The 13,154-nt window shown below is 37.0% G+C and overlaps 1 protein-coding gene across 1 annotated transcript in view; it reads left to right on the plus strand.

The window, feature by feature from the left end:
• The window catches only part of BRWD1 (bromodomain and WD repeat domain containing 1), a 115,515-nt gene that overhangs the window by 58,586 nt on the left and 43,775 nt on the right, over nt 1–13,154 (plus strand). Inside the window, exons 19-21 of the mRNA XM_060010294.1 lie at nt 3,636–3,819; nt 6,125–6,218; nt 10,780–10,911. Coding sequence (XP_059866277.1) covers nt 3,636–3,819; nt 6,125–6,218; nt 10,780–10,911 — 410 coding nt within the window. The remainder of the gene's footprint in view (nt 1–3,635; nt 3,820–6,124; nt 6,219–10,779; nt 10,912–13,154) is intronic.

Here is a 13,154-nt window from a genome sequence, read left to right on the forward strand (position 1 = left end):
TGCGGTGAGTGGGGGCTACTCTTTGTTGTGGTGCGCAGGCTTCTCATTGTGGTGACTTCTCTTGTGGAGCATGGGCTCTGGGCGCGTGGGCTCAGTAGTTGTGGCTCACGGGCTCGAGAGCGCAGGCTCAGTAGTTGTGGCGCACAGACCTAGTTGCTCTGTGGCATGTGGGATCTTCCCGGACCAGGCATCGAACCCATGTCCTCTGCATTAGCAGGTGGATTCTTAACCATTGTGCCACCAGGAAATCCCAGCTTGTGTAGTTCCCCAACCAGGGATCGAACCCAGGCCCTTGGCAATGAAAGTAGGGAGTCGTAATCACTGGTCCGCCAGGGAACTCGCAGTGCTTTAGATCTTTATTTGCAGCGACTGTTAGGTCTACAAGTTTCATTTTTTTCTTTTTAAAATATGACTTTAAAATTAGTGCCTTGTACTTTAAGTCTTACTTCTTTTATACATTTAACTGTTTTGGATTCTAGCAGCACAGAATTGGGTCTATCAAAACTTTGTTCTTCACATACTCTTTTTTTTTTTTTTTTTTTTTTGATGTACGCGGGCCTCTCACTGTCTTGGCCTCTCCTGTTGTGGAGCACAGGCTCTGGACGCGCAGGCTCAGCGGCCATGGCTCATGGGCCCAGCCGCTCCACGGCATGTGGGATCTTCCGGGACCGGGGCACGAACCCGCGTCCCCTGCATCGGCAGGCGGACTCTCAGCCACTGCGCCACCAGGGAAGCCCATTGACATACTCTTATTTTTCATTTACACATGCTCCTCTTTTATTTGTTTTAAATCATGATAATAATCTACATCTTTTTATGTGGTCCTGTCCTGTTTCCCTATCCCAAGATAACAACTATTCTGAATCTCATGTTGATTCTTTGCCTTTTAAAAAATAGATTTGACACTCTTAAATGTATGAATAAAAAGCATTTGTTTTTAAACTTTATCCAAAGGTTTATAAAGGTTAACTTTATCAAAAGGTTTATAAAAGGTTTATAAAGCGACTTAATTTTTTTCACATAGTGCTGTATTTTTAAGATTGCTCAGTTGTCACATTGGATTAATTTTGACTATTGTGTACTCTGTTGTATATCTGATTTTATTAATTCATTCTCTTGATGGGCTTTTGGGTAGTTTTGAGATTTTGCTAATCTCAAACAGAAATGCTATTAACAGTCTTGTATGGGTCTCATATACACTTGAAAGAATTTCTCTCTCTCAGGTATGTTTTTTTCCTAAATTCTAGAGTAAGATGTGAACTTTATCCCTTAGGCTTCATTCTATATCTTCCAAGAACTGGAACATTCTTTTATATGATCATAATACAATGGTCACAGTCAACAGACTTTACAGTACTACACAATGTACAGACTATACAGTACTGCTCTCTGATGTACAATCTTTACATTTCCCCACTTGTCCCAAAATTGTCCTTCATGGCTTTTTAAAATTTTAGGGTTTAATCAAGCCTTGGTCCATGTGTTTAATTATTGAGTCTCTTTTAATTTAGAACAGTTCCCTCATGGCACTGGTACTTTTGAAGAGTTCAGGCCTGTTGTTTCACAGAATTTCCCTCAATTTGAATTTGTCTGATTATCTCAAAATTGGATTCAGGTTAAACATGTTAGGTAAGAATACTGCATAGTTGCTGTGTTCTTCTCAGCGCATCAGAGCATGAGGCACAAGATATGTATGCATTTTTCTGCACCTTGCTTTTTTCCCTTAACAGCATATTCTAGAAATCACTCTCTTTCCATTCACAGAGCTTGTCTTCATTACTTTTTATAGCTTCATAGGACTCCACTGTGTGGAATAACCAGTCTTTGTAATTAATCTGTTTATGGCCACTTAAGTTATTTTTCATGCTTGCTATTACAAGTAATGTTGTGATACATATATTTTCTTCAGACTGTTGGAGAATAATACTATGACTTGGGCAGTCAAATTTAGAATTTAGGGCTTCCCTGGTGGCACAGTGGTTAAGAATCTGCCTGCCAACATAGGGGACATGGGTTCGAGCCCTGGTCCGGGAAGATCACACATGCCACAAAGCAGCTAAGCCCATGCGCCACAACTACTGAGCCTGCGCTCTATAGCCCACCAGCCACAACTACGGCGCCCACATGCCACAACTACTGAAGCCCATGTGCCTAGAGCCCGAGCTCCGCAACAAGAGAAGCCACGGCAATGAGAAGTCTGCCCACCGCAATGAAGAGTAGCCCCCACTTGCTGCAACTAGAGAAAGCCCATGCACTGCGACGAAGACCCATTGCAGACACACACACACATAAAATTTAGAACTTATTTTTAGTTCTCAATTCAAAAAGTGTTTCTTAAACATCAATATATTTTAATACAAATTTTGGATTAATAGCAGGGGCATTTAATGTCATTTTTAATAGATGGAGTATAATATGTTGTGCAGGGCAAATTGGTTCACATTTGATTGGTGAACAGAATGTTGTACATAGAAGAATGCAGAGGTTTGTTCATTCATATTTGAGTTTTACCCTAAGCACGGAGAGCTGGTGTATTTGGAGTAAAATTTAATAGCCTCCCGTAGGAAAGGATATAGCCCCCGGTTTTTTTTGTTGCCTTAGTAGCAGGATCCCCTTCACCCTGTGGTTCAAGAAAACAAGTACTTTGCCTGGGATTCCCTCCACATCCCCCCAGGATGGTCTCCATCCTTTGTGACTTCCAGCTCTTGGGAGGTTGCCCTGCCTCCTGTGTCTACCTGATCAGCTCTGCATAGGCTTAGGGCTTGATGTGGTCTGCATTGCCCTGTTACCCACTCTTCTAGCTCCAATTCAGGTGCTGCCAGCATTTCCCCACTTTGCATTTTTGTGAATTTTTAATAATGGGCTCTGGCAACTTGCTTGCTTGAGTGGCTTAGATTATCTCTTTAGGTCATAAATAATGTTTTTTGTTAGAGCTCTTATTATAAAGCCACCACAGTTTGAGGCATCTATTTGCAGTGCTAATTTTTCCAGAAAGATGTGTTTTTAGTTTGCAGTTTTGAGGAAGGCGAGGTTTTTAGGGCTGCAAATATAACATTATTATAGAAAATGCTTGTACATTAAATTTCAGAAAGTCTAATAAAAATGGAAATTGAGCTTAATAGTTATGTTAGTGTTTGTAGTCTACATTTTTTAAAGAGATCTGTTTAAATTTATTTTGGCTGCGTTGGGTCTTCGTTGCTGTGCGCGGGCTTTCTCTAGTTGTGGTGAGCAGGGGCTACTCTTCATTGCAGTGCATGGGCCTCTCATTGCGATGGCTTCTCTTGTTGTAGAGCACAGGCTCTAGGTGTGCGGGCTTCAGTAGTTGTGGCTCACGGGCTCTAGAGCGCAGGCTCAGTCGTTGTGGCGCACAGGCTCAGTTGCTCCTCGGCATGTGGGATCTTCCCGCGCCAGGGCTTGAACCTGTCCCCTGCACTGGCAGGCGGATTCTTAACCGCTGCGCTACCAGGGAAGTCCCCATGTAGCCTACATTTTGATCTCAGTCACATTAAGATTGTTTTTTCCAAAGTTTTTTCAGTAGATCTTTTTTTTTTTTGGTTTGTGTCTTAGTAGGAGGAATGTATATGCATATTAGATTGAAGTTTGTTTTGTAATCATTCTTGACAATTTTTCCCTAGGTTTTAGAAGACTAAGCTTAGACATCCAGTCCCCTCCAAATATTGGTCTGCGTCGTAGTGGTCAAGTGGAAGGTGTTCGTCAGATGCACCAGAATGCTCCACGTAGTCAGATGGCTACAGAGCGTGACCTGCAGGCCTGGAAGCGAAGAGTGGTTGTACCAGAGGTACCACTAGGCATATTTAGGTTTGTTTTAGGATATCTATTAATATTGTTTATATCTGTGAAAATATATCTATATGGTTATTTACACATTTTAATCATTAGTGGTATAAATAATCATATACATATATTTTAGTAATGGGTTGGGATGTATTTTAATTGTGGTAGGAAGATGTCAAAATTGTTCTCTAACTCCATAACCAATCTTGTTTCATCTATACAAACACCCCCTGTTCTCCCTTCAGTATTATTTTGAAAGATATTCCAGACATTAATATCATTTTGTCTAAAAGTATGTTCGTATGTAATTTCTAAGGATAAGGAATTGTCTTAAAATATAACTATAATGCCATTGTCATATCTTAAAAAACAAACAATTCCTCAGTAGAACCAAATAGCCAGTGTTTAAATTTCCAGTTGTTCCAAATGTCATATTTTTAGTTTTTTGCAAGAGTATTTCGTAAGTGGTAAAATTCCATCAGAAGGCACATAATATCTTTTTCTTTATTTCTTTTCTTTTCTTTTTTTTGTGATGCTAGCAGGAACTGATACTCACTGCCCAGGTTCATTAATTCATTAGGGATTATAAATAGTGATATTTCAGCTCTGAAGTCTTTATTATCTTGGCTACTTCCAAATAAAAATTTACCCACATCTACTATTTGATTATCCAGTAGTAAAGTTTGTATATAATAAACAAGTTTCTGTATAAAAAACAGGATAGCTGCCTGCTCATTTTGCTTTATTTACCTTCAAAATAAAGATTTATTCCTTTATATTCTCCCGCAGTGGCCAATTTGTGTGTTTGTGTTGTTCACTGTATTAATTACACTGCTGTGATTTAGCTTATTTCTAATGTCCTTGTTAATGTTTAAATTTTTTTTATCTCTGGCCAGGAGGAGCTTCTTCAGGTTGGCTCCTGAGTCCTTTTGAAATGATATAGTAGCCTTGTGTAGCATCTTTGCTGTCAGGCGTGGCAGGGTGTTATAGGTTCTTCTTGTAAATTTCTTGACCTAGACTTAGGATTAGTCTTTTCTCTTAAGCAGCCCTATTTTCTTTTAGTGAGAAATGATATTTCATAAGTATAGTGTGGATCGTAGGGTTTTCCTTGTACTGAATTGTGATGTACTGATTTTCAAGTTATCAGAATGGAGGCAGCAAATACTGTTTTTCATTGATATCTAAAATGTTTCAGTATTCTGTCATGTTTGTGTCTCACAATAACTAATACCTTGAAGATAATTTTGTAAAAGTTTTCATGTGTTTAGCCAGAAGAGTCAGTTGATTGGTGGAGTAATATTGGATAATACTTATATTTCATACAGTGAACTTAAGGATATTTATAAGTATATGATAAACTAATGAAAAGCAAAATCTGGAATTGGGATGAGAAATACAGAAAATCACTGTCGTGTATGCAGCATTCTATAATTAAGCCTTAAAATTATGTCTGAGTTGCATGCTCATCAGAACTGAAAGTGTCATTTTAGGATACTTTTTGTTGTCAAAATCAAGGGAAGCAAATAGGTATCAGGAGTGAAAGTCCTGAAGAATAGTTCCTTAAACGAGCATTTATTTTGTTAACATAAAGGAAGACTGGAAGTAGTTTAAGGCTAGAATCATGGTTCCCCAGCATTTTCCCCGGCGGCAAAAAGGACATTTCTAGTTGAAGGGATTTCATTTAAGCAGACTTAATGGTCCCACATGACATGTCTCCTCATAACTCATTGACCAGAATGTCCTCATATGGCCACACTTAGCTACAGAGGAGGCAAGGTAATACAGTCTCTATTTAGAGCAGCAAAGAGCCTAGATGAAAATTGAGATTTTGCTTCTAAGGAAGAAAGAAGAATGGATTTTGTGAGTCAGCTAGCCGCTGCAGTATAATTTTCCCAAAGAAGAGCATAGCTCTTTCTAGAACTCTATTCTAAAATACATTTGAGTTTTTATGAAGGAGATGCTGAGTGATACAGTAGAATCCTTTAGAGAATGGATTTGCAATCTTGGAAAATCATAGGTACATTCTGAGTAGCTAACACGAGAGATTCTGTTTGAGTTGGTCCTCATAGGGCCAATTAAAATACAAATGAATGAATATTTCTGTGTTAAATACGAAAAATAGGACCTACTAGCTGCCTCTGAGATTTGGGTTATATTAAATTTCTAGAAAAGTGTAGTTTGCCTTAAGTTTTGTTATAAGTTTAGGAATTTTCTGTATTAATTAAAAAAATACTTAAGTTATGATTCCCAGAATCATAATGATTAGTTTTTTTCTCTATATATCCTTTATTTATCAGCAATTAATATAACTGGGTACTTAAATTTGTAGGAAGTTGGAAGACTTCAGAATAGAGAAAGGTGAAGAAGAAAGAAATCTTTATATAATTGGAAGAAAGAGGAAGACTCTCCATCTTTCACAAAAGGTAACCTAAATTCCATTTCCTTAGGAATAAACAAATTAGAAATTAAACTGAAATTTATAGTTTTCTTTTTGATCACTGAGAATATTAGTAATATTAGTCTTCTGTTTGGGATTTAAAGTAGTAGACGTAAAGTTGTACAGGTGTTAGGAAAAGTGGCTTGAAACTTGCAGGAAGTAGCCTGATGCCTAACAGTGATGAAGGATTCTAGAAAATTATTGTTGGGATTTCCCTGGCGGTCCAGTGGTTAAGACCTTGAGCTCCCAATGCAGGTGGCACGGCTTTGATCCCTGGCCGGGGAACTAAGATCCCACATGCCTCACGGCACGGCCTAAAAACAAAATGTTATTGTCTAACAACCCCTAGAACATTGCCAGCCCATCAAAAGCATTTTGTATCCATTCCCAATCACTACTCTCTCCTTTCTCCTGCAGGTAACCAACTGTTTGACTTTTAAAGATGCTGGTTAGCTTTGTCTGTTTCTGATGTTTTCCAAATCATGCATTTATAAAAAATCTTAGATGTCACAATGGTTTGCGACAAAGCCCAACCCTACCTGAGAAAATCTTATTCCTTAGTGTTTAATTTCTTGACCATGATATGTGAAGTATTAACAAATTAATGGAATTTATACAAAATGTATGCACGATCAGTGCTACAAAACTATGGTGAAAATGGTTGTGTTTGCAAGATATTCTCCCAATTGGTCATTCAATTTTGTAGCCATATTGTGAGAAATGGCCTGTGCATGCCTGTCTGCCACATTAACTGCCTTGATGCATGGTGTTTTTGCTTATGACTTGGGCTTTGAGAATTAAATAAAAATAGTTTCTATCTTATTTAATTTAAAAATAATTCAAATCTATTACATCAACTACTGAAAAGAAAAAAATGTTGACTATCTTCAGCTATAGTTAGAATATTTTCTCATGGTGAAAAGCCTTCAAAGTTAAATTTACTAAAATTTTTAAGAAATTTTTTCATTTGTTTTATTTTTGCTGGAAAAATTTTGAAAGATTTTTAAACATTTGATTGCTGTTATGTATTCAGAAATTTCTAATTTGGATATGTAATTTGATACAATCTGTAATTAAATACATCAAAAGTTATTCAAGAAAGTTATAAAGTTAAATGCAGAGAGCTTTAAAAATTTCAATTTAGCTTTTGTCTTAAAAATGTTATCTATTTTAAACCCTGTATTGGATAAGAAGGCTAAGCCTTATACTTAATCTGTTGATGTACAAAGTACAGATATACTACATAAGTGTTTACATACTGTATGTATTGTCTGTGGTATTACAATTCGAGGGAGCCAATTAGGAGAAAGTCAAGTTTCCTATAGGGTAGTGGTAATGTTAAAAAAAGGGTAAGAAGGGCTTCCCTGGTGGCACAGTGGTTGGGAGTCCGCCTGCCGATGCAGGGGACACGGGTTCGTGCCCCGGTCCGGGAAGATCCCACATTGCCGCGGAGCAACTAGGCCCGTGAGCCATGGCCGCTGAGCCTGCGCGTCCGGAGCCTGTGCTCTGCAATGGGAGAGGCCACAACAGTGAGAGGCCCGCGTACCGCAAAAAAAAAGAAAAAAAAAAGAAAAAAAAAGGATAAGAAACACTGATCTAAATGTCATACAGTATGTATATGTAATCTTTTGTATCTGGCTTGCATTTGCCCTTGTGAGATCTGTCTTTGTTGTGAGTAGTTGAAGTTCATTTGTTTTCACTGTTGGATAGTATTCCTTAATGAGAATGTTGCTGTTTATTCTTAAAGGACATTTGGGTTGTTTTCATATTAGGAATATGAATTAGGAATAGTATGTTAGGAACAATATTGCTTTCAACATTTTGTACATATTTCTTGGTATCTGTCTGTATTTCTTTTTTTTATTACTTTTTTTTTTGCGGTACGCGGGCCTCTCACTGTTGTGGCCTCTCCCATTGTGGAGCACAGGCTCCAGACGCACAGGCACAGCGGCCATGGCTCACGGGCCCAGCCGCTCCGCGGCATGTGGGATCTTCCCGGACCGGGGCACGAACCCGTGTCCCCTGCATTGGCAGGCGTACTCTCAATCACTGTGCCACCAGGGAAGCCCCGCCTGTATTTCTTTTGAGTATATGTACTGGAGTGAAATTATTGGAGCATAGGATATGTGTATATTCAACTTTAGTAGTTAATACCACATGTGGTTTCAAAACGATTGCACTCTTGCTTATAGTGAGATAAGTATTAAAGTCTCACTATGTTTGTAGATTTCTTTGTTTCTACTTACTTTGCTTTGTGTAGTTTGAAGCTATGTTATTTGGTGTGTACAAATTTAGAATTTCCCTTTTTCCTACTGAATTGAACCTTTTACCATTATGAACTTATCTCTAGTAATGCTTTATTCTTCAAATTCTTGTATATGAATGTAGCTATGCTAGCTTTCTTTTGGCTAGCATTTGCATAGTACATGTTTTTATACTTTACTTACTGTCTTTCCCTTTTGCCTTTTTTTTAAAAAAAATTAATTTATTTTATTTATTTTTGGCTGCTGTGGTTCTTCGTTGCTGTGCGCTGCTTTCTCTAGTTGCGGTGAGCGGGGGCTACTCTTTGTTGCGGTGCACGGGCCTCTCATTGCAGTGGCTTCTCTTGTTGCGGAGCACAGGCTCTAGGTGTGCGGGCTTCAGTAGTTGTGGCACACGGGCTCAGTAGTTGTGGCTTGCGGGCTCTAGAGCACAGTCTCAGTAGTTGTGGCTCATGGGCTTAGTTGCTCCGTGGCATGTGGGATCTTCCTGGACCAGGGCTCGAAGCCGTGTCCCTTGAATTGGCAGGCAGATTCTTAACCACGGCGCCGCCAGGGAAGCCCTATTTTCTGTCTTTTTTGTTTTTAGGCTGTTTCTTGCTGTTCTGAATTTTTTTCTGACCGAATATATTCCACTCAGTTCTCTTCAGCTGTGTGTATCCTGCTAATAACCTTGCGTTCTTAGTTTTAGTTATTGTATTTTTCTATTCAGAATTTTCCAGAGTTTTTAGTTTTCTGCTGAAGTTCTCTTTATTTTAATTCCTTGAAAATCAGCCCTGGTTATTTAAAAAACCCATTTCTGGTTATTTCATTATCTTGTTCCCCTGTTAATCTCTTTGCATTCTGTGTTGATTTTTTTCTCATTTTATTACAATCACATTTTCTTTGTTGCCTGTATTTTTGATTGAATGTTAGATGTTAGAGATGGTTTGAAGCCTAGGATGGCATTTCTTCTCCAGAGAAGGTTTTAATTTGCTTCTGGTAGGCTACTAAGGCCACTCTCAAGCCTGTATCACCTTCACCCAGACAAGGATGGGCTTTTAGTTCCTTGGGATTACTGTTTATCTGTAGTTTACCTATAGGTCTAGATTATAGCTCTTTGGGCTAACAGCTGAAGCTTGAGGTGTTTGCCTATACATGGGAGACTCCGAATTGTAATTTTTGTTAGCATAACTCAAGAGTTTAGTCTGTCAGTTTTTTGCTTACCTGCTAAACCTTTCAGCTTCCTCTTCCAGAGTGAAATTCTAGGGTTCTTTTTTATTGCTTGTATCCTTTTTTGTGTATTGGTCCTGTAAATCTTCATAGCCTTGTTAGGTATATAGGGCCCTCAAACCGTTTTTTAAAAAAATACATATTTTGACAGATTTTCTTGTTCTTCTTAGTGGTAGTTTTGGTCCATCTGAATTTACATATTATTAGTCATGAAATTCATTAATAGGAGTTTTTGCCCTAACAAAAAAAGTACTGACAAATTAAGGAAAGAAGAGTTGTATTAAAATCAGCCAGGGTATATTGTTCAGGATATGTTGAAATGATAAAACATCTCAATGATTATCAAACAGATGGCACTAACGTGAAAATTGATTTGTATATCAGTTCTGGGAATATGTACTTTCACTGAGTGATCTCGCATACGTGACTTTGGTGTTGGAGGAATAGCATGTGCACTCCCCCGCCCCCCCCCCCCCCCCCCCCGCCGTTTCAATCTAGCTATTTTATTTGGCTGATTTTAAAAGATTATTTAATTATTTTGTTTTAATTAAAAAAAAGATATTTAAAAAATTCAAGCACAACTGAAAGTACTGACAACAAATCATCCAAAAAGTTAAAACCTGGAAATAACTAGGATTGATATTTGAGGATCATTTCAGATATTTCTCTATACCTGTGTATTCACACAGTGATATATTCCTTAAGGTTGGTTACTGCATCATAATATATGAATATATATTTTCACTTCTAAGATATATATTTTAAAGTGATTTCTTTTTTGGATTATAGTTATTATTATCTAATTTATGGTAAGCCAATTAACTTACGGTTTAGTTTGGGAAATGATGATCTAATGTGCCTAAATTTAGCCATGTTTTCTAAATATCTTAAAAGTAACAAAAACCAATCTTGGTTAACAGTATGTGGCAAAAATACCCATTCAAGAATATTTTATTTTTTGAACTATTATTATTATTTTTGCCTTAAATCCTTTTGGGATTGGATAGAGTGTGAAATACTTTATTGAAGATTGTACTTATTTAAGAGTTGATTTTCACCTGCATGTTTGTGTTTCAGTCTGATTCCGTGGCTTTGATGTCACAGTCTAGGCAGAGGACATGTAGGCGTAAATATCCAAATTATGGTAGAAGAAATCTTGGACGGTTTGAGTTGTCTTCTGGAAATGAATCTTCAAGCTCCGTAAGACATGTGAGTTTCATAACTTTAAAATATATAAAATAATCTTGAATAATTTGTCTTAACTCTTTACTTTGAATCTACCTTGAAATTTTGTGGAAGTATAGTATTCTCTAGAGATTAAGATGAAATTTCACATTTGAATTTCTCTAACAGTTTTGAACAGCTTTGTTATACCATGTAAGTGTACAATCTGGTGGTTTTAGTATATTAACAAAATTGTACCATCACCACCACTATTTAATTTCAAAATATTTTAATCACCTAAAAAGAAACCCTGTACCCATTTGCAAGTACTTCCCATTCCCACTCCACCCAAGCCCCTGGCAACCACTAATCTTTCTATCCCCATGGATTTTTGTATTCTGGACATTTCATTTAATGGAAGCATACAGTATGATCTTGTGACTGGCTTTTTTCACTTACTATGTAATGTTTAAGGCTGATTCCATGTATAGCATGGATGAATACTTCATTCTTTTTCATTGCCCAATATTCCATTATATGAATAGACCACAATTTGTTTACCCACTCATCAGCTGGTGGATATTTGTATTATTTCTACTTTTTGACTGTTACGGATGTTGTTCCTTATCATCATTAATGTACAGGGTTTTGTTTGGCCATAAGTTTTCAATTCATTTGGGTTTATATCTGTGAGTCAGTTTGCTGGGTCATATGGTAACTCTGTATTTTAACCTTTTGAGGAATTGCCAGACTGTTTTCCAAAGTGGCTGTATTATTTTATGTTCCCAGTCAGTAATGTATGAAGTTTCCAGTTTCTCCACATCCTTGTCCACACTTGTTATGTTCTGTCCTTTTGATTTCAGTTGTCCTGGTGGATGTGAAATGGTATCTCACTGTGGTTTTGATACATTCCCCTAATGACTAATGATGTTGAACATGTTTTCGTGTGCTGTTTTCCACTTGTATGTCTTTGGAGAAATATCTATGCAAATCTCTGGCCCATTTTTCAATTTGGTTGTCTTTTTTATTGCTATAAGGGTTCTTTATACATTCTGGATACAAATCCTTTATATCAGATGTATGACTTTGAAATATGTTCTCCCATTTATTGGATTGTCTTTTCACTTCTTTGCTTGTTTCCACTGAAGCACAAAAGTTTTACATTTTGATGAAGTCTAGTTTGTTTTTTCCTTAGTTGCTTGTGCTTTTGCCATCATATCTAAGAAGTCTTTGTCTTAACCCTTTTCTTGACTTACAGTAATCATATGTAAGTTACTGTTCTTTTTGATTTTTTGGGGGGAAACCAGTATTTCTGTAAAGAGTTTTTAAAGGTTAATATAATCAGTAATGTTTTGAGGATTGAAATGTTACATAAGGATGAACAATTTGAATTCCTCTGTAAAGCATTAAGGTAGTAGTCAAACATAGGGTTTGAATTTAAATCCAAATTCTTCTACTTCGACAAGTTGGTTAAACTTTTGTGCCTCTGCCTATATCTGTAAAAGTAATTAATAGTATGTCCCTCAGAGGTGTTGTGAGAATTCGTTTAGTTAACCATGTAAAGTGTTTAAAACACTGCCTAATATCCAATATGTTAGCTGCTAACCGTTCACTTAAATGATTTTGTGTTAACACCTTTCTTATTTATTTTCTTCTTCTTTATATGTATTGAGCATGTTTTAACCTTTAATGATTCAGGATAATTACGATAAATGTTCCCATCCATCCTCACTAGTTTCTGGCATATCTTTCCTGTGTTTTCTTTTCTTCTTTCCCCTATATACTCAATTAGATACATGTATATTTTTTCGCATACCACAGATAGTCTTTTGCACTTGGGTTTTTTCACTTAAAATATTCTTAAAATCACTTCATATCAGTTCATAAGTGCCTTCCTTATTTATTTATTTATTTTTAAAGAGTTGCATCATATTTAAGTTATCTGATTGTAACAGTTTATTTAACCACTCTCCTGGTTATGGGCATGTAGGATGTTTACAGCGTTTTCATTTTAAATAATGCTACAATGAATAATCTTGTAGATGTATGTATTTGTCTAATGATGGAGATGTTATTGCGGGGGGGAGCATTCCTTGAAGTGGGATTGCTGGGCCCAAAGGTAAACACGTTTGCATCTTATGAGATGCTGATAAAAATTCCTCATAAAGGAGAATTCCAACTTGCTTTCCTCCCTGTGGCGTAGGAGAGTGTCCGTTTTCTTACTGTTTACTAACAGTGTGTTACAATTTCTAATTTTTGCCAATTAATTGGCGAGAGATGGTATCTTA

Source organism: Delphinus delphis, chromosome 4, assembly GCF_949987515.2.
Source record: "Delphinus delphis chromosome 4, mDelDel1.2, whole genome shotgun sequence".
Classification (NCBI taxonomy): Eukaryota; Metazoa; Chordata; class Mammalia; order Artiodactyla; family Delphinidae; genus Delphinus; species Delphinus delphis.